General features: G+C 43.5%; 1 protein-coding gene across 5 annotated transcripts in view; it reads left to right on the forward strand.

Annotated features, from left to right (window-relative positions):
- The window catches only part of LOC147700442 (uncharacterized), a 450,712-nt gene extending 423,637 nt beyond the window's left edge, over positions 1 to 27,075 (forward strand). For all 5 annotated transcript variants that reach the window (XM_086933560.1, XM_086933561.1, XM_086933559.1 and 2 more), the window contains 2 exons: positions 10,765 to 11,006; positions 26,727 to 27,075. In XM_086933560.1, the coding sequence (XP_086789686.1) occupies positions 10,765 to 11,006; positions 26,727 to 26,756 (272 nt within the window). In that variant the 3' untranslated portion in view covers positions 26,757 to 27,075. The remainder of the gene's footprint in view (positions 1 to 10,764; positions 11,007 to 26,726) is intronic.
- Positions 27,076 to 27,408: the final 333 nt, after the last annotated feature.

The following is a 27,408-nucleotide window of genomic DNA, read 5'->3' on the forward strand; positions in this document are numbered from 1 at the left end:
AAACTACCTGGTATGTGTGTAGAAACGGGTAAACTGTTTGTGGTTTGTCTAAAGAAGCAGGAGTGGATGCGTTTTGGAAGGGCGCACTCTCCTGACGTTAATCGGTTCCCTTTCCAGGGATGTCTCACTGCAGTCTGGGACACGGCTTTTTATGCCAGCCCCGTACTCCACAGAGCGGGTCAGATCCTCCCGGGACTATTAGCTGCCCCCTCGCTGTGCTTGCTCTCCTGAGTATGTGTGTGGCTCTGGGTGGGTGTCTGTGGCTCTGGGTGGGTGTGTGTGTGGCTCTGGGTGTGTGTGTGTGTGTGTGTGTCTCTGGGTGGGTGTGTGTGTGTGGCTCTGGGTGGGTGTGTGTGTGGCTCTGGGTGTGTGTGTGTGTTTGTGTGGCTCTGGGTGTGTGTGTGGCTCTGGGTGTGGGTGTGTGTGTGTGTGGCTCTGGGTGTGGGTGTGTGTGTGTGCGGCTCTGGGTGTGTGTGGCTCTGGGTGTGTGTGTGTGTGTGGCTCTGGGTGGGGGTGTGTGTGTGTGTGTGTGGCTCTGGGTGTGTGTGTGTGTGTGGCTCTGGGTGGGTGTGTGTGTGTGTGGGTCTGGGTGTGTGTATGTGTGTGTGGGTGGCTCTGGGTGTGTGTGTGGCTCTGGGTGTGGGGGTGTGTGTGTGTGTGGCTCTGGGTGTGGGTGTGGGTGTGTGCGGCTCTGGGTGTGTGTGGCTCTGTGTGTGTGTGTGTGTGTGTGTGGCTCTGGGTGGGGGTGTGTGTGTGTGTGTGTGGCTCTGGGTGTGTGTGTGCGTGGCTCTGGGTGGGTGTGTGTGTGTGTGGGTCTGGGTGTGTGTGTGTGTGTGTGTGTGTGTGTGTGGCTCTGGGTGTGTGTGTGTGGCTGGCTCTGGGTGTGTGTGTGTGTGTGTGACTCTGGGTGTGTGTGTGTGGTAGTAATTGCTGTCTGCTGAGCTCGTCCGTAGGGTACAATAGGTCTCACATTTGCGAGAGATTAAGCTAATGGCAATGTAAATGACAATGCCATTTATTTATCTGTTTTCAAAACCAACACATAAATAAAAATGTTGTCATTTACAATGCCAATAGCTCTAACTTTTCCAAAGGCGAAACCAATGCATTGTAAATGCTTGTTTTATTTTTTTTCCATATAAACACTTTTTTTAATATTCAAGGACACATAAAAGTCAGAAGTGTAACGTATTCTATCAACACACTTTCTACAACATTCTACAACACGTGCAGGTTAAAAGTTCATCCATTTTCTTTAACCTAATGATATTTCTTTGCAACATTTTCTCGTACATTTAACGGCATGTGCAGGTTAAAAGTTCACGATTGTTTTAAGTTCGAACAGTGCCTTCCAAATGCAAGTAGCAAGTGTGGTTGAGTTGAGCAAATTTTATCCTATGATATGTACTCCATGTTTGAACTGTGTTTTATTAACCAATCACAAAGATGCTTTTCCACAAAAAACAAATGTGCATCCTACTTTTAAAAAACAATGCTTTTCATTGCCGAATCAGTTATCGTTTTGTATGGGAAAAAAATAACTTCCCCATCTTTAAACATATCTCTTATTCTACAAATAGACTGCATGAGCTACAGACATCTATCCATACTTCCAGCCATACCTTTAAAATGCTAGTGTGGATCGTAGGACGCAGCTATGTTTTCTGGTGCAAAAGGTATGTAGAACAGAGACGTATTGACTTACACCTAGCTTCACAAAATCTGGATATTAAATGGTTTGGAGAGAGAGGATTGAAGTGGCACCAATTGTTGCCTTTGGTTAAAACCTGTTTGCATCTCCAACACCCTGACCTCATAATTGTGCACTGAAGTGGAAACGACCTAGGCACATTGACTGGGGTAGGTTTGCAAATGCTAATGAAGGACACCTTTAGACAATTAATGTTGCTTTTGCCTCAAACTGTCTTTGTATATTCCATTATATAACAAAGACAGAAGTTGAAATGGTCAAACCAATTTTGTCCTCAGATTGAAAAATCAAGGAAGAATGTCAACAAAGCTGTGTCTGCATACCTCAGAAACCATAGAATGGGGTCGATCTACAACAACAACATACGTTTTGAGATGGCTGATATCTACAGAAGTGATGGAGTACACTTCACAGATAGAAGACTCCAGGAGGGGTCAGCACAACCCCCCTCCCAACATGAGTGAAGCACCGGGGCTGCGCGGACCCCCCTAACCCATGTGAGCACCTGCCATTATTTTTTAAGAAATACCCCCGGAACCTAGCCCACCCAATGGCCTCATGAAAAAAACCACGAGAACCCGCGACCCCAACGCAAATTTTTGCCTATTTTTTTAATTTTTATTTAAATAATTGTTTGGGCCCTAGGGGTCCTTCTGGGACCCCTGAGCAGACCTAGCAGGTCAGGGTGTTTCTACTGTGCCCCCTTCTCTTGTTTTATACCTTTGTTTCTCCGTTTTCGTAAGACTCGCTTCTACCGAGCCACAAGATGGCTGCCACCACTTCCTGGTTTGGAGTGCTGGCAGCCATTCACACTGAAGCTCGCGCACGTGACTTAGGCTCCGCCCAGATATAAAAACTTTTATTTTTTTAATTTCTAGGCAACTACTTAACGGATTTACATTATTATTGAAAAGGTCGCTTTCTCACCCAAGCACTACCTTTCTGCCAAATTTGGAGTAATTCCGTTCAGTAGTTTCGGCTGTAGCCTTGCACAAAGTTTCCTATGGGAAAATGGTATTTTCACTCTTATTTTTTGAATTTCTCAAAAACTAATGAACGGATTTACACCATTTAAAAAAAGGTCGTTTTCTGAACCAAGCTCTCCATTTCTGCCAAATATGGGGTAATTCCGTTAAGCAGTTCGGGCTGTAGCTCGTCGCAAAAGTTCCTATAGAAATTAACATGGGAAAATGCGTTTTGGGACACCCCTTTTTTATCAGCCCCAGCTTGACGAATCACCCCCAAACTTTCAGGATAGGTGCTGACCTGGATAGACTTTTTTGGGGAGAATTTCAGGACGATTCGTCAAACGACGCCAACGTTATTAGCAAATCAAAAAATTACTTTCCTATGGAAACTAGGTTCTAACTATAACCACCTACTGGCGACCGCCAGTAGGTACTATATACATCCATATCTCGATAGATAGATAGATAGATAGATAGATAGATAGATAGATAGATAGATAGATAGATAGATAGATAGATAGATAGATAGATAGATAGATAGATAGATAGATAGATAGATAGATAGATAGATAGATAGATAGATTGTTCTTAATTTGCACTGTTAAAGTCACCAGGTACCAATTACAATAAGAACTGTACGCTGTAGGGTCATGCCTCCATATCTCCCTGTAATAATTCCAGTAGAAAGATGAGTAATCCAAAGAGGTTTATTTCTCAGCAGAGCATATAGTCCAAGCACAACAGCATCAGGATACAACTGACAAATCAGGGCAGAATGCTACATGAGGAAAACTCTGTTTAGAACATGGAATACATTGTGAAACATAACCAGTCACATGCACTTAAAGGGGAAATGTAAAAGGGAAGAAATATTGGAATGTAACACATCTCCCTTATACAAGAAAAGAAACAAGCAGGAACAAAATTAAACAAAGTCTTGCAAAGAAGTAGGTTTCCTTCTGATGCGCACATCATCTTTGACCCTTGATGCCACAGTGTCAGAACCTTGCTTAGGATCAATGCTAACATTCGAATAGTCATTTTGACATTGGTTATTTCTTAACTGAGCATCTTGAAAAGGAGGACATTTGGCTACTTTACTCACATTCCAAGTTTTGCCATCCTGGGTAACAACAGAATTATAAAAAACTTTAACAATCTTAATGGGCCTTCCATACTTACTCATTCCCTTGCTTACCATAACAGGTTTCACAATCCTGACCCAATCGCCAATCTCAAATTCATGCACCCTTGTTTTCCATTTGTTGTTGTACCAAGTGGCAGATTTGTTCTGCTTGTCACAAATCTTATTGGCAACACTCTGAATGTCAACTCTATTATCAGACAAAACACCACACTTCTCCTTAAACCACCAGGGACAAATCGAAGAAGCTGGATCTCTACCTTTGAGCAATCTAAAAGGACTAATCTCAGTAGTGGTGTGCGGTGTGATACGATAACACCAAAGCTTTTCCCTGAGAACATTTAACCAATTGCCTTTATCCTTTATGGAATCAGAAACAAAACCTTTAAGCACCCTATTGAACCTTTCTACTTGGCCATTCTCATGTGGCTCATAGAGGGAGGTTTGAATGTGCCTGATGTTGCAATTCTTCAAAAAGGACTTCATGTCTGATGAAACTAGCTGTACACCATTATCGGAAATCAAGACAGATGGGCATCCTTCTCTAGAAAAAACTTCCTTGAAGAATGTAATAACGGCCTCAGAGGTAGCTTTTGCCACAAACTTAACCTCTGGCCACTTAGAGTGATAGTCTATGATAACCAAAGCAAAACGTGAAGATTCCGGAAGAATGTGGAATGGACCTGAAATGTCGAATGCAATTTTATTCCAAGGCAATTCAGGCCATTTCACAGCTCTAAGGGGGGGAACATGTACTCTAAGCATTTTATCATTGGAGCAACACTCAGAACACTCCCTGACAGTGCGATCCACATATCTGTCCATGCCTGGCCACCAGAAGTACAGTCTAATTAAACGCTTCATAGCTGATATACCTGGATGGGTTTTGTGTGCCAATTTCAAAATCAATTCTTGTGCCCCACTAGGTGGAACACACTTACCTGCTTTGAAAATCAGATCACCTTCACAACCTAACTCATCCATGACTTTATAAAAAGGAAGTAACTCATCTTTGACACAGTGTTTATCAGGCCAACCTTCAAGAATGAATTTTTTTAGCAAAACAAATTTTTCATCCTCCACCTGACTCTTCAACCAAAACTCCTCTGAAATATCCTGATAGTGAGGAGAAACAACATCAGAAAGACTTAACACACAATCAGCCTCAACAAGGCTATTTACATTTTCCTGGCTATCTACACAAGGAAGACGTGAAAGACAATCTGCAGTGACATTTTTTTTTCCAGGAATGTATTCCACTGTGAAATTGTATTCCTGTAGCCTAGATGCGAGACGTGCAATTCTTGCTGTGGAGTTCCAACCACCTCCCGCAGAAAGAATACTCAACAGGGGTTTGTGATCTGTGCGAAGAATAAATTTACTGCCCCAAATGTAAATTCTGTAGTGCTCAATCGCCCAAACACATGAAAGCAATTCACGCTCAATGACTGCGTATCTGCGCTCAGTCTCATTGAGTGTTCTAGAGGAAAACGCAACATTCCATTCAAGTCTACCATCTGTTTGTGACAACACACAACCCAAACCATACAGGCTTGCATCCGTGGTGATAATACATGTTCTGCCCATTCTAAAAGGCTTTAACGTTGGAGAATTTACAATGTCTTTTTTAATAGCCATGAAAGCCTTCTCCTGTTCATCCTCCCATTTAAATACATTACTTTGCCTTAGTAATCTCCTCAATGGTTCCATTTTGGTGGCAAAATTCACAACAAATTTGCTGTAATACTCGCACATTCCTGAAAAGGAAAGGAGTTGGTCTTTATTAACTGGAGATGGGGCATTAAGGATGGCCTCAACATTTGATTTTTTTGGAATAAGGCCCTCACCAGACAATGTATGGCCTAAATATTCTACAGATTTCTGAAATAATTTGCACTTATGCCCCTTAAGTGTAAGACCATATTGTTCAAGTCTCTTAAAAACTGTATCTAAATGTGCAAAATGATCATTGTCATTTTTGGAGAAAATCAAAATGTCGTCTTGAAAACATTTGACGAACGAATCAAGATCTCTGAACATTTGGAACATTACTCGTTGGAATACTGAAGCAGCAGAAGCTAATCCAAAAGGCATCCTTCTGCACTGAAATAAACCCATGGGAGTGATGAACGCTGTATATTTTTTGGATTCTTCTGCAAGTTCAATTTGATGATACGCAGACCTAAGGTCTAAAGTAGAAAAAATCTGCGCACCATCAAAGAGAGAGACAAGTTCATTAATGTTGGGTAAAGGATGGCAGTCAATAATGATATTGGCATTTAAAGCTCTCAGATCAATGCAGACCCTCAATTTTTGATCTGGTTTGCGCACGAGAACAATGGGGGAAACCCATTCTGAAGATTCAATAGCTTCAATGATGTTCTCACTCAACAACTCATTCAACATTTCTTTCAATTCATCCCTAACATTAAGAGGAACACCTCTTAATCTCTGTTTAACTGGAAGTGCTCCATCCTTAAGTACAATCCTATGTGTAAAATTCTTCAATTTGCCTAATTGATCACAGAACACCTTGTTGAATTTTTTACTCCAAAAGGACATATTTTTCTTCTCTTCAAAACCAGGAGAAATGAAATTAATCATCTCTTGTTCACTATTTAGCATATCTTGGTCACTGCATAATGACACAGGATCTCTGGCCCGTGGATTTAATGTGATCCCAAGCTCCCACTGATCATGCCATCCAAGAACATTTACACCTTTTGCAGCAATATACAATTTGATATGAGCCATTCTACCTCTGAAAGTTAAAGGTACTTTAAAATAACCTTCTACATCAATTTTAGCACCATTAAAATCATCAGCAAGTATATCAGGTACTTCTATATTATCAATATTACACACACTCAGTAATTTTTCTTTGAAATATTCCATGGTAATAATGGTCCAGGGCGAACCTGAATCCACCATGAGTTCTACTTGAACTGTAAAGATATTAAAATTGCATTTGGGTGATTTCTTACAAGTAAACAGTACACGAGCTGAGTGCACAATAGAAACAACGTAACCTCTATCTAAAACTTGTATATCTTCTTCAGTATTTGTGATAGAAGAGACTTTTGCAGGGGTAAAGTTACTAGAAGAAGGTCGTGATTGTAACATCCGAGATTGATTGTTAAAACGTTTTTCCCTACAAACAGTACCAAAATGTCCAATCTTACCACAGACATTACACTCCTTATTCAAAGCAGGACAAACTTGGAATGAAGCAATATGGGATTTGCTCCCACACCTGTAACAGACTAAATTATTATTAAATTCTGTTTTCCTATTGCTTCCCATGTAGGAGTTTTTATTTGGTTTCTGGGAAGAAGAAAAATTTTTGTAGTCTCCTTTTGGTTTGACAATGCAAACTTCTTCTTCCGTTGTAGCTTTATTGGATGAGGAACTTTGTTTAACAACAATATCCATCCACTTCTCAGATAACTCCGTGGATTTAGCAATGGCAATTGTTTCTTCTAAATTGGGATCACCCAAACACCATAGTTTGTCTTGAGTCTTTTTGTTCTTGACATGCACAATTATTTGGTCTCGGATCATTTCATCAGTCATTGCCCCAAAATTACAATGTATGGACAATGCTCTTAATGCAGTCAAGAAGTCATTAAAAGATTCATCCTGTTTTTGTGCCCTGGTATAGAATTTAAAACGATTTAGGGCAATATTAGCAGTCGGTTTGAATCTTTTTTCTAGTCTATTTAAAGCCTCAACATAGACATTTAAAGTGTCTCCACTTCCCGTAGGAACAGTTATTTGTGGTAAATTTCTGAAAATTTCTTGTCCTTCAGACCCAATGCAATGTAAAAGAATACTTTTCTTTCTCTCAGAACCCATGCGTTCTCCATCAATGGCACGCATGTAATTAAAGAATTCTTCTTTCCATCTAGACCAAGGTATGGGTGGATCACCTTTGGTTTGGAGAAATTTAGATGGAGGGTCAAATTGCATTATGAAGGAACAGTGGTAAAATAATTAAATTAAAATAAGTAAAATAAGTGGAGTTATTTTACATTGTAGATGTATAAAAACGTTTGAAAATGAAATTTTGATGAAAATAAAATATTAATGTAAATAAATACTTGCAAACGTTCTGTAATCGTAGCTGTGAATTTCCTAGTGAAACGCTTTGTAAAACTCCGCTTCCGTAGTTTTATTCAATGAAATAATGCCGCTTTCCTTGTTGTTGTTAGACGCTGCTTCGGTGATTGAGCAGCGCGTAATGGCGCTTGTGATCTTTGTTGCTAGGAAACGGAGAGCGCGCTTACGTGAAGACGTGGCGCTAGGAAACAAAGACGCGCTTACGTGGATTGTGCTTCGTTGTCAAGGAAACAAAGACGCGCATGCGTGGTTCCTTGTTCAGGACGGAGGCTCTTCGTTGTCAGGGAAACGAAGACACGCATGCGTAGGTTCTTGTTCAGAACGGAAGCTCTGTCAACACACGTCAAAGTGGATTAATGACGTGACAGGATTCGCAGCTCCGCAGCTCCGTAGAAGAAAGTTCGAAACAGCGCGGCTTCGTGAAGGTAGAAGATAGTTTTGAAAGATGCACTGTAGTAAAATAGTAGATGTATGGCGAAAATTGTAGCAAAATCCAGGATTTGATGAAGTAGAACTCGTATCAAAGTGGTAGTAGCGATTCCAATGTAGTAAAATTCACAGGTAGTATGCAAATCCAAGAGGTTCGAAAATATGAGAAAATAGAATAAAATGGGTCCAAAACTCCGCTCCTCTGCTGGTGATGGCAGGAGTGAATAACCCTCGTCGCCAAAAATTGTAATAATTCCAGTAGAAAGATGAGTAATCCAAAGAGGTTTATTTCTCAGCAGAGCATATAGTCCAAGCACAACAGCATCAGGATACAACTGACAAATCAGGGCAGAATGCTACATGAGGAAAACTCTGTTTAGAACATGGAATACATTGTGAAACATAACCAGTCACATGCACTTAAAGGGGAAATGTAAAAGGGAAGAAATATTGGAATGTAACACTCCCCTTCTGCATTCACTCTCCTTCAGTTAGATTATCTGTACAAGCATTTGTGAACAATAAAACAAGCCACTATAGTTGCTATCTTTCTTTGAAAAATACCGGCCATTTGTTTACATTTTCTGTTCTGGAACAGTGAAGAGCTGGCAAGTGATCAAGAATTGGTGTAAAATTGTCAGAAATCTTTTGTGGCATGAGAACTACCCCTGTATTACTTATGAAACAATTCAGACGGTTCTGAAATGTTTTAACTGATTTATTGATGTTTATTGTTTTTGGTTTACATGTCTGAACTCAGGGAAAATATTGGATTTTATTAATATTTTTACCAACCTGGACCTAAAATAAAGGCCAGGCTGGTGAAACAGTGACCAGGTGCAAGGCTCCCTGCCAACTAAAGACATTGGGGCTTATTTACAAGCCCCTTGCAACACCCGTACGTCACTTTTCCCATGTTAAAGATTACGCAAAAGTGGCGCAAGGGGCTTGTGTACAAGCCCCCTTGTGCACATGCTTCGCTGCAGGAGTATCTTTTGTAGAGAGCCCTCCACACCTCCCACATTCAGCTACATTGTCAGCTCCCAGGGGAAGTGAAGGGCTCAGACCAGTCTTTCCCCGGGGTGCTTCGTGCTGGCCTCAGCACAGGGAGGGGATAGATTAGTTAGGGGGAAAGGACAGGTTAAGTGTAGGGGCTATATAGTCATCAGCAGAGGTGTATCCGGCCTCTTCCTGACTCTAGGCAGCACCAGGAAAGGAGGTAGTGTTTAAGAAGGTCCTTCCACCCACCCTACACATTGTAGTAATTTCTGGTGGTAGTTTGAGTTTCCAGCATTTGCCACTTTAGGAGCGGTTGCAGGGTGTAGATGGTATTTTGTGAGTATTTTGTGAGCTGGTGAGTCACATTAGGGCATACCCGATCCTCGGGGGGAGGAAGGGAGCACTTTGACTGAAGACGATGCGTGGGATGCGACGAGCAAGGGAAGGATCTCCAAGGGAGGATGCATGTAGGACAAGCGAAAGAGCGATTGGGGATATGGAATGAGGTCAGTGAGTGAAAGAGGGAAGAATGAAGCAAAGAAGGTGGACGTCCTGGGCAATTGGAATCGAGTGAGTTGGGTATGATGCCGGGAGAAAGGAACTGTCTGGTTATATGTCAAGATTCATAATATTGAGATATTGTTATTTTTAATAGAGTTCAGTAGAATGTTAGCAACCCTGTGATAATTATTGGCCTTTTATGCTAATACAGCAGCATGGAGTGTGGTTATTGCACAGACAGCAGCCATGAGGAAGACGCCATTATGAAGGCTCAGAGAATGCTCTCAAGATGCTGTTTAGAAGTGGAGATTTGGAAACGTTGGGCTTGAATCACAAATGTAAACTTATACTTTTGTGTAAGTTTACTATTTTTGGAATTCGCAGACTACAAGTTTACTTTTACTAATGGTAATTTTAAAAGAGAGGCCTGCCCTATCTTTTTATGTGCAGAGTTCTCCACCCCACCAACAGTCTCTGCATTCCTAAAATTTCTATTAGTAAAATTAAACTTGTAGTTTGTGAATACCCCAATAATAATACACTTAAACAAACGTGTAAATATACATTTGTGATTCAAATCCAACAAGTGGAGTAACAATAGCCCCACAGCCCCCACAGTAAGGGTGCCCGGGGCTCCCGGGGGCCCACTCTGGCACTGTGCACTGGCGGCGAGCTCCTGACTGGGTTTGAAGCGTGAGGGGCCCCTTCATGAACTTTACAGGGGGGCCCTACACACGTTTTGTTACATCACTGAGTCCAACCTGGAAATATATTTCTAATGGGACTTCTGCTGATATCTGCTTGCATTAGGATCAGTTGGCACACACCATATATTTTTCCTGGGTGGAAGTAGAATAAATTGCTGTTTATTGTCTTTTTTATTTGTATTTTAGGTGTACAGGATAACCCCTTTGAACCACAGGAAGGTGAAGTCAAAATTACACTGATATGCAATGTCCTGGAGGAGAGAACATTATACAAAGTGTTAAGACCAAAGTTTGGAGTCTTTCTCGAAGAATTGAAAAAGGGCGTGATCACTGCAAAAAATAATGAACAGAAATACTGTCTACTCACTAACAACAGCATGCACTTCGTGCTTCGACTCCTGGGCATACTCAGTCTGTACGATGACGTGGTGAGTACTCTCTGCTTACAAAGAATGTTATGCTATGTTATAAAAACGTATAAAGCGCTCTTATACTCTAAGGTGTCTTGGTGCTAACCCCTCAAGCTACACAAACTGAGACGGGCCTAATTGTGAAAAAGCCAAGTCTTAAATTCTTTCCCCAAATGTAATAAGGTAGGGATACTCCAGTATGTAGAGGCAGGCTATTCCCTTGCTTGGCTGCGCTCATGGAAGAGCTCCTGCTGCCCCAGGTGGATTTCTTGACTCTGGACTCTGGTCCCTGTAATGGTGGATGAACCCCTAGAGTGAAGATCTCTATAGGTATATGCCATTGAAATGTCTGTCTGAATGGTTCAGGTCCAGAGTCATGCAATGCCTTGTGTGCTATGCAGAGGGCCTTGAATTTGATATGGCTCCTTACTGGGAGCCAGTGGAGCTGTGCAATGCCAGGGGAGATGGAGAGGAATCGGTGTACTCCTCACACCATCCTCACTGCAGCGCGTTGTACTGGCTGCAATTTGTGAGCGTGATTTTCCTGCAAGTTCTTAAGAAGCCCGCTGCAATAGTGTGGCTTGGATAGCACCAATGTGATAATGACTTATCTTTTGTAATTTGCTGTGAGAGAGGGAAGGATTTTGTTTTTTTATCAGCCTTTGGTTGCAAAAGGATGTGAAAATGACCCCTCCGACCTGTGCACTATAGTTCAGCCTGTCGTCGATAATTATGCCTAGGTTTTTAGCCTTCTGCATTGGGACGGGAGTGAGGCCTAGATCATTAGGCCAGCAGAAGGGAGACCAAGGTAGTAAAAGCTTGCTGCAAATGACGACCTCCATTGTTCCTGAGTTCAGCTTTAGATTGTACCTATTCGTCCAGGTGGTATGTGGATTGCTGGTACAGAGCCCATCCAGTGTATGACATTCTTGGTGTGTGAGTTGTTTAATGATTTGGCAGAGACCAAAAGAGGACATGGTCTCAACAAAGGTTATCCATTTGGATTACAAGTGTATATTAAAAATCCCTAGGATAGTGACATCTTTTTACAGGGACTGTTCTCAATCAATGCACTGAAGATACTCACACATTTGGTTCTAGGTCCAGGTGGTTGGTATAGTAGCATTGTATTGACAGTACATTTTCTATTGAAACTCCTTTTAAAGAAAAATGATTCACATTATAGGGCTCTCACTAGCATCATCCCGTAAATATATGCATTTTGTGATTGTTTTTTATTGGGTCTTTTTAAATTAGTGCTGTCAAAATGCTCTTTTATTATTATGGGTAAATTATCTCTTTTAATTGTATTGTTAAATGTGTCTAATATTATTAATTGGAAAGATCTTGTTTTAACAAAGGAATGTTTCTTTTTTTTATCATGCTCTTATGATTTCATTCAATTTTTATTATGTTTTGGAACTCCGTGGAGGTCCACATAAAAGAATATACACAATACAAAAATCCATTCAATACCAGAAAGACAATTTACAACAATTTACCGCAATACAGATTAATTCATTGATACATACTTCATAAGCAAAGCCATCAAAAATATCTAAAAAACATTTGAAAAAGTTAAAATATGAAAAAACAGAATCTTTCATTTGGGGGGTTATGTAAGGCAAGCATAAAAGAATTGGCATTTAAGATACCCATTTGAAAGCACTTTTGCCTTAACCACTTACGGCGAAATGGATGCAGCACTGGACATATAAAAAGTACATGCATTCGATCTTGAGTGGACAAGTGACAAAGGTCGCAGATTGCAGGGACTCCGTACCATCTAGACAAAAGATTATTTAGGGGTAACAAGTCCTGCCTCAAGAGAAACCAAAATTTCCGGACGCATGAGGCAAATTCCAGGCGACATAAGGTTGCACAAATTTCTTTGCAAATGAGTCAGTGAGGGGATTAACACCTTTCTTAACAAGGATAGAAGCACTGTCCAGCCTGAAGCTAAGGTCCCAGGAGGCCTGTTTCAAGAGAGACTTTAACTGAGCTGCAGATAAGGAGAAGAGGGTACTCTCCTCCAACTGCAGGAGCGAAACAGCCTTTCTAAAGTTTTTAACAATTAGAGAGTATTCTCTTAAACTTCCCAATAATTCCACCTTCATAAGGTTTCTCATGGACCCCGCTTCTCCTCTGGCTAAGCTTGCGACCCAACGCACTACAGCTGCCAGGCCCTGCACCCAGCTGCTGCGCAGGCCAAACTCAAGTCTACAAGCGGCCACTGTGCAAGCGGAATTAATGGAGGCTGCACCTCTCAATAATTTTCCTTCTACCACATTTAAAAAATCCCAATACCTTAGGTCAACCAGTTCTAATCCGTACAGGAGGGTAGACGGGATTTTTGCCCTGAAGAGCTCCAATAAATAAGAGAAGTGTCTTCTCCCCATTGCCGAGTATAATGCATTTAAGCTTCTCCCTTGGGATAAGGCTTTCCTGGCATTATTATCGATATGGGGCTTATCACTTAAAGTGTCAGAGATTAATTTTCCCAAGAAGACATAACTCTTTACCACCTCAAGTTTGTCACCTCCTACCGACCAGACAAAGCTCTCATACTTGTGTTTTTTCCTGCCTGAAATACACATAATTTTACTCTTAGCTACATTTATTTTTAGAAAATGGGTTTCTGCATACAAATGTAAAGCATGGAGGCGTTTGGCGAGTCCTTTAGGCATAAGGTCCATTATTAAAATATCAACGGCATATAACAGGAACGAAATAGGCTTTCCACCCAATACTGGGGCTATACCATCGCAAGAGGAGAGTGTGGCAGGTAAATCTGCAATATACAGAGAGAAGAGCAGTGGAGCAAGGAGGCAACCCTGCTTAAGACAGTTAATTGAAGGAATGATCTTAGATAATCCCCTTTCTCCGCCTTGAAGAACTTGACACCATTTGTCTGTATGCAGAGCCTGAACCATATCTAACAATTGAGGGGGCATACCCAGAGCAGATAGCTTTCTCCACAGCAAAGGGCGATCAACCTTATCGAATGCTGTGGAGAAGTCTATTAAAGCCACGTATACTCTTCCGCCACGTACCTTTATGTATTTATCAGCAATAATCTGAAGGGCGGAGAGGTTGTCCAGGGTTCCAAGCCCCTTGCGGAAGCCTGTTTGTTCTAGTGGCAAAATGTGATTAAGAATCACCCAATCATTAATTAAAGACAACAAGCATTTAAAGAAAACTTTCCCAATAGCGTCTAAGAGGGCTATTTGTCGATAATTATTGGGCAGGTTTCTATCTCCCTTTTTGAACAAGGGCACCAGAATGCTCCCCTTCCAAGATGATGGAATAATTTTTTTGATAAAGCAAATTCTAAATAATGGGAATAGGATTTTACTCCAAGATACTGGATCTTGTTTCAGAACTGATATCAGGAGTTCATCCGGTCCCATAGCTCCTGAGGGACGCATATCCTTAATAGCCAATTCTATAGATAATTCAGAAGGGGACTCTATTAAGAGATTGCTATCTTCACCAATTCCCCTAAGTTCCACCCGCAGGTCATTCCTAGCATATAAATTTGTGATGTAGTCTATCCAGGTTTGTTCCGAGATAGGGATTGGGAGGGGACTCTTGTACCACAACCCTCTCCAATGAGAGACCAAAACTGTCTAGATTTTCCTTGGACAGCAGCCTCCCGCAAACCTATCCATAGAGAATCCTCCTTTCCCTTTTTAATTTTTTTCTTAACCCTATTTCTCCTTCTTTTGAGGAGAGCTATTTTCTGATATCTCTCTGTTGATCTACTTAGATATTGCTCCCTCACCAACTTATTTATTTCCTTATTAAGGGTAATAACTGCTTTAGGGAGGGAGATCGTTCTTATAGTTAAATTCGATTTTTTTTACTGCAGAGATAATCTCCTTCATAAAAGCCCCAAAAGAGATTAGTTCCAACCCCTGCCAATTATCTAAATGTATTAAAGTTTTTTCAAGGATAGGCTCCAAACCCTTCATGGCTTTAAAGTCCCAATAACATCTGCCTGTTTTCTTTTGAAAGGAGACCACATCACCATTAAACGACCAAGGGTCAGATTTAGGAGGATCTACTGAAAGTGTTATCGTAATCACATTATGGTCACTGAAAGTTGACTCTACAACTACCAAGTCCCTTAAAAGAGAGAAGATACAGTGATCAACGATTACATAGTCCAAAATTGATTTACTTTGGGAGGAGCTATGTGTATAATTTGCGGGGACATCAGACGGGAGCCTACCATTAGCTATTAACCCCTCCGTAATATACAATTCTTCCAACAGTAGTTTACCCCGTTTATTTGTTTTAATATTTCCTGGGGAAAGGGCTTGGGGAATCAACAAAGCCTCCTCTTTGGCTTTATTTCTAAATAGCTCTAGGCTAAGGTTGGAAACTTTGCAATTAAAATCTCCCACTAACAAGAAGTGGGGAAAAGGAACTGTCTCCTTGATTTGATTAATAAAAACAAAAACTTGTTTTAATAAAATATTAAAACAGTCGTCTGGCGGTATGTAGGCATTTATTATCACAAGGGGGTTCTTTTTTCCCACGTTATCTAGACTAAAAAGAGTCACTGCCTGGAAAATATTACTGGGATCTACATAGTGGGAAAATCCCACTTTATTCTATTGGTCAGAAGGCACGCAATTCCCCCTTTTGCATGTCCTCTGCTGGAAGGGGAGGCTGCCGCTTCCAACACAAAGTAATCTCTCCCTACATTAAATTTGTCAACACACCAGGTTTCCTGGATGCAAATTACACTGGCATTCAAGGAAAAGAGGTACTGTAATTTTTCAGGATTATTGTAAATGCCAGCGGCATTCCAGGAAATAACAGTGAAGGAGCTGCTAAAGGTGGGAAAACAATTTTGGGTTGTCTGTCACCTTGGTCGACAAGGCACCAGGTAACAAGTTCCATTGCTGATTGTTCTCAATTATACCTCTATTTATTGTCAGTGGTGCGGGGGTAACACGTGTCACTAGCCGCTTCGTTTTTAAGACACGAATCTTTAAGTCTTCAAAAGGCTGAGAAGAGCCGGCTTGACCCAGGATCCGTTGATAGCCATCATCATAGTGGTTATTACCACATGTGGCCAGAAAGGGCACCACATCAATCCCCCGACTCTGGGAAATTTCTGCTTGATTTAGTATAAGATTCACTATCAGCTTGGAATGGAACCTTACCCTGAAAAATGACATGGCCCCAGTTCCTAATATTGTTGCTAAGTCGATATCATTTGATTGAAGTAGCTTCAGACACTCTATGTCCTTAAAGCATTTCAACAATAACGTTCTATTCAACACTAAATCAAGATCAAATAATGGGAGAAAATCAAGAATCAATGAATCTGTACAGATTTCAACAGAGTTATTAGTGGAATTTTGAGCAGGAACTACCCCTTCTGCTAATGTGTTGAAAGAATGGGCAGTAGGGTTAAGAACGGTTGATACCACAGGAGCAGATTTTCTTATTTCCACTACAGAAAAGTGAACCAAGGTCCTTTCTTCTTATACATCCAATTCTCCTGAAGTTGGATTAGAACAGTTGGTGGTACTTTCATTGATTTTAACAGGAGGGACCAAGGTATTAAATAACAATATATTTGAATCATGCCTCGGAATCCCATTATCGATCTCAACCTTAGCAGGGGGAGAGTTATGACAATCTTGGGAGTCCTCGAAAATTATTTGTCTCTGCCTCCTCTTTTTAAATCTACGGAGAGGCTTCCTCTTTTTTCCTTTAATCTTTTTTAGTTTTCCCACCTTCACCTCATCCTCCATCCCCTTGAAATCTGGCCCAAAAATGGGAAATAGTACTTTTTCGGCATTGGCATCTGGCAATTCAACACTTTTTTCATCCATTACAATGCCTAGTACAGAATCCTTAATACAGTTATAAGCAGACATTTTATAAACTGGACACAATTCCTTCATGACAGGAGCAACTGGCATATTCTGAGACGGCAAACAAGATGGATTCGCCGGTGTTTTTTCAGGAAGTGGAACAATACAAGGATCCGTGCAGGAATTTTTTTCCGGGGGTTTCGATAATAAAACCTTCAAAATTTGTGTAACAGATTCCAATACACAATCTGTACTGCCCACAAATTTACCCAATAGCATTAAAATAGAATATAACAAATGTTCCAAGGAAATTAGAGATTCGGATATAGGTTTCTCAGATGAATTTGAGCTAGGAACATTAATAGCATCAATCCCCGTTATATTTAGCATCGGGCTCTTTGACATGTTAGTCTGAAATGAAATATCTTGGGGTTTGAGGGAGGGAGTGCTACTGTAGAGATGTAAACCAGAAGGAGTAGCACCAATTGGGGTCTTTATAACCTCTTGTAATTTCATAGACCCATCTACCAAATAGCGTCCACACAACTCTAAGTCAATATCCAAAGGCTGCGAATCCCCGTTGATAACCTCCCTTAACTCAGGATGGCCTACCGAGACATTGGGATTATAATTTTCAGACATTAATGGGGCAATAGTTTGTTGCAAATTATCCAGGTTGGGAGCTGAACACTTATCATTCTCAGAGAATATTAGAGGAGATGATACGACTCCCAAACAAGAATGTTGATCAAGCACTGAGTCATGCAAGGGAGTTGAACAAGCACCCTTATTAAAAACAGTCTTTTCCGGGACAGCTCCTGTTACTGGGTCCTTATCCACCGTTTTCTCCCACAACTGAAATATCTGGCTTTGGCCCTTCAACTGGAGATTTGAGGCATTTTTTTTTTCGCAGGGGGTTGGATCTTGTCTTAATGCATGACCTTCCCCCCAATAGTCTCCCAGAACGAAGCTTTTTAGCCGTCATATTTCAGAATATGCCTCAGAGGGGGAAAAGCAATACACAATGCCAGTAAACAATGTTAAATATACTCAACGTAAAAAGAAAAAATAAAGCGAATAAAGCGTATCAAACAAATTACGAATATTGAGGTAATTGGCAGAGTCTGTAAGGGCTTGAATGGATTCTAAATAGTAACAATAAGAAGAATAGTAAATGTTAATAAGAGGGCCCAGCCCAGCCTACTTCAGCCACTGAGGGCCACAGAGGGCCTGCTCTTTGTCCGGGCTTCGTCCGGTTGTCGTCCCGCACGCGTTCCGCTAAGCGAAAGGTTCTCCCGTTGTTTAAATAGTTAAGGGAGTGGTGGGAAGAGGACCAGCTGCGGCCGAAGATCGCCGCACAGCAGGCTGGTCCTCGCAGTCCCGCTAAAGGCTGTGGGAGGGCTTTCCAATCACAGTTCTTAGCCCACAGCAGAGTCCCGGCTTCTTAGTACACTCAGGAGGCGAGCGAGATATAGCGTGGTATCTCGCAAGGCGGAGAAGCGTCGCCGTTAAAGCAGGCTCCCACAAAGCACAGCAAAAGGAGATCCTCTAGGCAGCTTCCAGCCACACACAACTTACTCACAGGTAATAAGGCAGTTAATTTTGCGCTGTGCTGCTGGACGAAAACGCTGGAAAAATTGATGGCGTTACCATGCTTTGCACCGCTTGTCTCCGCTAGTCTCAGCTGTAGTCTGTAGCTCTGTAGCTCAGCTTTCCTCTGCTCAGCTGTTTCTCAAGCCGAAGGAGGCAGCGAGGAAGGTGCTGCGGCCGATGGCAGGCAGCGGGCAACAAGCGCACGGCCGGCGGGCGAGCCCCTCCCCGCACCTAGTCCTCGGCGCGGCACCTGATGCTGAACGGCTCCCGGCTCCGAGCGATTCTATGATTAAACAGCACAGCAGCACAGCAGCTCGATAGACCGCTCTGCAGCAGCAGCTCCGTAATGGCTCGCGGCTCGAATCTCGCGTCTCGCGTCTCACGTGATGGGGCGTTCCTCCGGCCCATGCTCTTATGAGTTTTTATCTCGAATAAAGCTAACTTGACTGACTGACTGCTTCACATTCCGTAAAGTGGACCGGTTCATAGGAGGCAGTCGCGATGGATTACTGCGAGTCCTCCCCCTCTTTTAAGTGGCCTGTACAGTCTAAACAAAGAATAGCCTGTCGGCAACGCTATTTGGAAATCAGGGTTGGATGCTGCATCCCCCAGGTTTCAGTTATGAAAAACACATCGAGATTTTGGCTTTCGATAAGATCTGCTATTTCCATTTTATGTTTGCCAAGAGACCGAGCATTTATAAGGGCAAGCCACAGTTTGGTATTTTCCCCAGAGTGCATTGTGCCTAGTGGCTTCAAGATCGATTGAAATCAGGCATGTAACGCCCATTGGGCTCAAAGGGCTTCAGCCCCCACCCCGTTGTGTGTGTCAGGCTGGTCTGAGACAGCTTTCCGAGCACACACACAGTTTTTGAGTACTTCAGAGGCCATTAAAAGACCTTTTACTTGTCAACGAGGCTCTGTTGTTTTCACCCTTCTTAAAGAACCTGAATCTCCACTCTGCCTATTGCTGGAAGAATTAGCCCCCCCAAAAAAATTTATTAGCCCCCCCCCCCACCGAAAATTGGCTCTAGTTGCACCTCTGATTGAAATAGTCGCAGTATAGCTATGGCATGTGCGATGCTTAGGTGGAGGGAAGGAGGCGATGTTAACACAGATATATTTCCCCAAGAATTCAGGTCAGAGATTGCATAGTTCCTTACCGGTGTATGTCAATAGCCCTTTGGGATGGAGGGCTAAAGGGCCCGGGGTCCTGGCGCTAGGTGCGGTCCAGGCATTGACAAGTGCAGATGGGTTTGCCTTTGGCGCCTGCTGGCTCGCACTGCACACGGACAAGCTTCCTGCATGTTTTAAATAACCCTCCCAGAGGAGGGGGACATGGTCAATTGACCTGTGCCTGTTACGCACCAGGCTACTTGTACCTTTTCTCTGCTTCCTATACTAGCACTTCCACTCCCATAATGCATTGGTCTGGGAGATCGGTTTGTGTACCATGACATATCACGGTGGGAGGAGTATGAACAGGTGACCTCATGCCCTTAAAAGAGGCCCACCCACAAACACAGGTGCTTGACTTACTCTTCCTGTGTGGACCTCGACCCGTACCTGGATCCGTTTGTGTTGAAATGTTTTGTTTCTTTCCTGAATTCTATGATGGATTCCTTTCCTGAACCAGGATTTCCCATTTCCCTCATTTGCAGTCTTGGGCTCTCGTTGTGCTCAGCAGTGTTGGAACTGCGTCTGGACTGAGTTTGGGATTACATTTAGTTATCGCTCTGCAAGGAGCGGCACACCTTTTTAGGTCTCGCCTATGCAGCGCGCATGCGTTGCATAGGAAAAAGACTGTAGCGGGGGTGAAGGGGGAGAATGAGGGGCACGGAGACTGGAGCGTGGTATATACTGCTTTATTTTTATAAAGGTTTTCTTTCTCCTTTGGGAAGTTCTTTCTCTCGCAAGTATCGCAGGGTTGATGCCTCTGCTTCCTGGCTTAGGGTGTGATAGGCTGCTTTCAGTGTCCAGGTCTTCATCGGTTACTCCACCGAAGTTCATGCGGGACAGTAAAAAGAAAGGAGGACTAACGTTAGGACAAAGGAACTTAAATGAGTTTTCCCATCAGGAATACCCGGGGTGTGCAGGGATCACCGTGTGTCTTAGCATGTATTCCATTAGTGCAGTGTGCCGGTATAGTTAAACTATCAAGCGACCTATACAGCAGGTTCTACGTGTACTAGGCGTTGTCTGCCCGCCTCCCAAACCACCCAGTAATGCCCTGCCGTACCTGGTGTAGCCACACTCCCTGGTGAGTGTGGCTGGGCGGCTCGCGGTGCCGTTGGCCTCCTGGCTGTCCTTCTGGTCCGGATACCAGCTAGGTCCTCTCTCCTTCTTCCGCCTTGGTTCCGTTTGCACCGTCTTCCCAGTTCGCTGGTCCCTCCTCCGGTTTCCACCCGAGCTGCTCTCCCTCCTCCGATCGTCCTCCGGTGATGTCACACGCTGTCCTTTCTGCTTCCTCCATTTTCACCAATCCGGTGGTGAAGACGTCAGTCCGGAGAGTGGCTTCGTCCATCAAAGACTTCCAGTTAAAGGAGCCGTCTCCTATTCCGGCGTAGTCATCTGGCCAAATATGTAGCGAGTCGTGGCCCGAGTTGTCCTGGTGTGGGGAACAAGAGGGAGGGTCATCTATGTCAGCAACCCAACAGTCTACTACAGGGGTTCCTTCCAGTGGAGGTACGCTCTCCCCGCTACAAAGACCTATAGAAATCGCTTCGGCTTTTCAGCCAAAAATGTGCACGCATTGCATTGCTTTCAATGGCAAGGCGTGCACGTTTGCCAATTCCCTTGCGGGAGCGAGCTTTGGCAACATATGTTTGCTTGCTCCTGCAAGGGAATCATTGTGTGTTCTCTCACACTCCCCTCACACCTTCCACTTATCCCAGTACTGTTTCACTTTCCCAGCCACAGGCCGCGTTTGTGTTGTAGCGCTTGTTAACACTGCCTACCAAAATATGGCATATGGAACCAGCGTTGTTGAAAACTTGTGGACAACACTAACTTGGGATTCTAGTCCTTGTACAGAACTAATCTAAATCCAGGCCACTGAGCAGATCACGTTGTTGTGGAAATAGACAGAAAACCAAACACATCCAGGCCAATTCACAAAGTCATTTCTGAGTATATAATGTAGTACTACACAGTGGTGTAATGCTACATGATGGGGCACATCCTGTGAAGGCACAGAGGGGCCCCTCAGCCCCCAATAGCTCAAAAGTATTCAGAGGACCGCTGAAGAGTGGAGACCCTCCTTTACTGTAGGGGCGTGTGTTAACACCCTGGTACTGAATACAGGTGTACTACTTCAGGTACCCTTAAATACCTTTGTGAATCAGCCACACATCTCTGTTTAAGTACCCTACCAAAAGGCAGTAGGCAGCCCTAGGCTCACCTAGGCTGGGTTCTGACACCAAATGTAAATATAATCAGCTGGGCATTTCCTCGCAAGTACCCCCAAGTGAACACAGCATGGCTATGTTACAGAACAATAATAACATTACAACTCTTCTTCATGTTTGGTGGCTCACTGGGGAGGCAGCACCTCAGTGGCAGAGGAATGTAGCGGAAGTCCTGGAGAGCCATGGTTATTTCTGTTTTAAGCCCAGACCAAAAACTCTTACGTTTGTGAGGGTTGACCCAGGGACCCACGGCTTATGCTTTCAGAAACCTGACAGGGAACAGGATGACTACCACAGCGGTGAGGTGCAGATGTGTCAGTCGGCAGAGAGCTGATGAAAAGTGAAACTTCAAACTGATCAATGCATTTAAAAAAAAAAAAAAGTTGCTGATTTGGCAACTTTTTTATCACACGTTCTTCATTTAGCCTAGGCTGCTAGGAAATGGTAAGACCTGTGTTTGGTTTGCTGTTGTTATAAATATATAACTAGGCAAGCTGGAGTTCACTTTTCATCGCTCAACATTGGATATTTGGTAAAAGGGTCTTAAAAACATTGGCAGCCTCATCTATGCAACACAATACCGCCGCGTGCTCTAGAGCTCTCAGAGCAATACTTTTCCAAGTGTTAACGTTAGCTGAAGCAAAGTTTGTTGAGCAACAGTATGCAGAGTGGCTTATGGTTGGTGGGACATTGCCACACCATCTCAGACACAGCAGGCACAACTGCCCGGGCTCGCGCCCCTCTTCTCCAGGACTGCATCTGGGGGTATTCCCCTTTGCACCCTGTCAATTTTTCCCCTGATGGGCATTGGCTGACCCCTAGCTGGGTACTGAGGCCCTAGTGAGGTTGAGACATATTTGGGGGAGTTTGAAGTCAAATCAGATGATGCTGTGCATGCCCATGCCTAGGTAGCAATTAAGTGCAGTTGGTAATGCTGACTGAGTGTGTTCTTTCACTGGGCTACTTTCAATTGACGGGGCTGCCCCCCTTCAGTCTGGTAAAAGCAAAAAACGGAATTCAAGTCAATCGTCTCACCACACAGACTTTTCAGGCGAAAAAAACATCAATGTTTGCTGAGGCCCTTCAAAATATTTACCCAACTACACCAATGAGTGTCAATGAACATTTTTGATACAAAATAATCATGTCTAATGATCGATGCAGACAGGGAAAAAACAAGCATTGGCATAGCCAATAGGTCTCGCCTTTGAAACCTTTTAAGTGTTTAGTCATCCAGCACAATATCCTTGGTGCGACAACATGAACTGTTGCGTAGCTAAACACTTAGAAGGTTCCAAAGCCGAGACCTATCGGCTATGCCAATGTTTGTTTTATTTTTACTTTGCTGAAGCTCCGGCCCTCCCGGTGCTAGTTAACCGCGCTCTCCAGAACGCCTGTTGGGGACATTTTGCGGTGAGAGGTTCAACTCTTCAGGCTGCATTCCGAACTTTGTCCCGCTACGGACATACCGGAAAAAATGATAAACTATCAGCGTGAGGACCCGCTGTGATATTGACTTTGACCGCGACCTCCACGCGGCTAGAAAACCGTGGGGCATATTATCAACGGCCAGCGATAATTATCGCTGGCCGCGCTTAGCGATAATTATATTATTGCAGGCTATCTCTGGTATTTATCACCCTGGTAGCGCGTAATTAACAACGCATTACTCCAGGGCGATAAAAATTCCAGAGATAGCGAGGTTATCGCCCTTTTGCAGGGAACATCGCTGGTTTTCCAGCGATGTTCCCTGCAAAATGGCGATAACCTTGCTGAAACGACCCACAGGGTCGTATCAGCATAATCCACCCCCTATGTTAGGGATGGCTAAGTCAGGATTTTAGCAGACGTTAGATTTTGGCGCAAACAGCAGTTTTCGGCAAAATCTAATGTGTGCTAAAGTCATGTGTGCTTCCTTGTAAATATCGGTATGTAAACATCATCGATATTTGCATGGTAGTCAATCTGGGGTACGCCAGTAACTCCCACTTTGCATCTCATTGGAGATGCAGAGGGAGGCGTTGGGAAAAAGGGTGCTAACATGCGATTATGCATGTTAGCACCCTCTTGTAAATAGGGCACTGGTTTTATCTCCGCTTATTTGGCTTTGTAAGCCAAGAAAGCAGAGATAAAGCCCTTGTAAATATGCCCCCTCCTTTGGATTTATTCACAGACGCGAGGCTTATCTACGAAGTCTGCGCCTGTCATTCATTTACAGCCTGTTTGGTCATTTGACTCCTGTAAACACTGCAAGTATCGTGGGTACTTCGAGACCGCATGAAGAACAATTCACATAACAAACATATCACTGAATAAAAGACTGTCCTTTCTTCGAGTTTCAGTTGGCTATTCCTTTTTATAAAGAACTTTATTGAGACACACCAGGCACTCTGTTGGGAGTCAGCGCTGACAGTGTTTTCCACAGCATTTATTAGTCCACTCAAATGCAGATGTATGGCTTACAAACTCTGCGTATAGATAGAGCTATTCTTTGTTTTCACCAGAAGCGACTTCTCCTTGAGCTGAACCCAACCCCACTGCTTGTGAGTATGATATGGTACACAGGTTGTGTTCCTTGACTCTTGCTTTCCTAGTAATTCTTTCCTCACTGTTGTTTAAGATTAGCATTTTGTAACACACGCCTTTTCTTCTTCTCTCCTTTTTTAGGTCTCTCCTGAGCCAGTGCATGCGCGGCTCTGCGAGACATTTAGTAAGCAGGGTTTTCAAAGTGCTGCCCCATGCTTTTGCTGGCCTAACGCTTGCGTGCACACATGCAGCCGCCAGCTTTCAACGTCCGAGACGCCATCTGGACCACAATCAGTATCAGTTCTGTTGCTGATCACTTTCAGTGGAGAAGTGTCGCTCACTGGTTAGAGGAGGCAGACCTGGAAGCAGAGGTCAGCCCGGGACCAGGGTTCAATTCCCGGCTCGGTGGGGTCTTGAGTCCTAAAATGTCCATGGACTCGACAATTCTCGCTCCGGTGCCTACTCAATTCACGGGTTCAAACTCTGCGACTCTGGGCAATAGCTTGCTTAATCTCCACAACGGCCCCTCGTGGCGGGATGCCTGGCTTTCACCTTGCGGATTCCCTGCCGGGGTTATCTCACAGGGGAATACCAGGACGGGTTCTCTAAGCAAGCGCTTAGAAACCAATTGGTGATTTGCGCTATATAAATTCCTGTACATTTACATTTACTTTAGCGCACGCACAAACAACTCCCGTTCCCGGCCGCACATCTTGTTTCGCTTGTTATGCGGTACGTGTTATTTAGTTTGGAAGCACTATGGGGCATATTAACAAGCGTCAGCGATAATTATCGCTGACCGCTGTTAGCGTTTGAAAATCTATCGCTGGCGATAATCTCCATGTTAGCGTTGTATTAACAACGCTTAACGCCATGGAGATAAAAATCCCAGCGATAGCGGGGATTATCGCTGTTTTCAATATAATATTGCTGGTTTTCCAGCGATATTCCATTGAAAATGGCGATAACCTTGCTGATAGGGCAGGGTAATCTTAGCCATGTAATCCACCTCCCATTAGATTACATTGCTAAATCAGAGCACAAGCAGGCGTTAGGAAAGTAGCGTTAACTGTGGCTAGCGCTATTTTTCCTAACGCTCTGCTTGTTAGCGTGCAGCTTGATAATAGGAGAAATGTCGCTTAGCGACATTTCTCCTATTATTTAGCTCTGGAACACCCACTTTGCATTTCATTGGAGATGCAAAGCTGGGCGTTGTTGAAAGTCTCGCTAAATCAGCACAACACGCGATAGTGTGTCTTTGCCGATAAGGCGATGAAATTATCGCCGCTTTTCGCCCGAAAACCGACGCAAAAGCGACGATAATTTCATATTGCCTCCTTGATAATATACCCCTATTCTCTTTAATGCCACCATTGCAGCTTGCTCCTCATTGCCGTCCCGTCCAATTATGACCCCGGTTGTGCTAGCGGGCCTGTATCTACTCTATAGCTTGCTTCTTTCGGGTGACGTGGATTAAAGACTCGGTGGTGAGCAGTGGTGGCGGTCACCTATCTAAAGTGGTAGAGTGGCCACTCGGGTAGAGTGGGGGGTTGAGTACAGAGGAGGAATAATGTAAAAATAAAAAAGGCTAACCTGCCACTCTGCTCTTGCTGACACTGCCCGTCGCCTCGCTGTTCCTCTCGTTGGGCCTGAAGGTGATAAGCCCTCAAGGCACAGGCTCCTCACCCAATCCAGACGCTGCTATGAGAGCAACCCCAAGATTGGTCTGAGAGGCCTAGTTTGCCGCTGCTCAGACCGTACATTTCGCTAACTCTGCTGTGCAACACAGCAGGGTTGGAGAGACATAAGTGTGCATATCTGTTTGGCCGGCCTAAAACGGCTAGCCAAACTGACATATGCACTTATAAGTGCACAATACACCTCCTCCCTGCCCAATTCTCATTGCATGGCTCCGAAAGCATAAATGAAATGTTAATATTATTGTGTTATTATCATTTTATTTATTATCTGCTGGTGCTGTGCTGTGGGGCGACGCTCCTGCTCCATTACGGAGGAGCCGCCCCTGAATTTAGGACTGCAGCTCGGTGGGACGTGTGTGCTGCCTTGAAAAGGGTGCGCCAATGTAGTCCTGGACCACATCAGGGTGATCAATTAGATGGGCTCCTACGGGGTTTCCGTTGATCAACCTTGGCAGCATCGACCCAAATGAAGCTCTTTCACCTCCGCCAGCTGCAGCTGGACGAGGAAGGTGTCTGGGGGTCACACGGAACAACCGTCTGCCTCAGTTCTTAACATCCACAGAGCCTCATCCACGTGCCTCACCCTTGGCTTGTCTCCTACAATGATGATCCTTTATGAACCAGCGTCGCCTCAGCTCCTTCTGCACTAATGACTTTCATCTTTGTTCTTTTCTAGTGCGAGACGAAAACTTTAAAGCAGGAATAGCGCCCGGAAGAGAGGAGAGAGGGCTTCGAAGATCCACTCGTCCTGGCACATCTTGGCCACAGAACCCGAAGACCGCTTTTTAATGAATACCAGGGCAATAATATTAGCATCATGATTTGGGTTTATAGAAAATGTATATTCTTATCTATCTGATTACATTAATTGTGCAATATTTTCTTTGATTACACATCGCACTCCTTATATGTTTGATTACTTCATTCCTCTGTTATAATGTGCTGAAAACCTATCTAGCAGTTGGCACAAATCACAGATCAGCTACAAAATAAAATGCATGAAGATAAAAAGGTTCAGCTAAACAGCTGCAGATGCTCGTGTTGAATTTATTATGTGTCCCCTTAAACAAGGAAGTTGTTGGGTCAAGTTCTGTTGCCAATGCGAATGTGTGGAATGCTAACACCATGATACCTTTGGAATAACAAGCATTGGCATAGCCAATAGGTCTCGCTTTTGAGACCTTATAAGTATTTAGTTATGCAGCACGATATCCTTGGTGCAATCACATCAACTGTTGTGTGGCTTAACAGAGACCTATTGGCTATGCCAATGCTTGTTATTTTTTGTTCTTGGGGGAAACCGGGCTAGTGCCAGGAGGGTCAAGGGTGAGTAGCAGGGAGGTGAGGAGTGAATGCCA

This window comes from Lissotriton vulgaris, chromosome 8, assembly GCF_964263255.1.
Source record: "Lissotriton vulgaris chromosome 8, aLisVul1.2, whole genome shotgun sequence".
NCBI lineage: Eukaryota > Metazoa > Chordata > Amphibia > Caudata > Salamandridae > Lissotriton > Lissotriton vulgaris.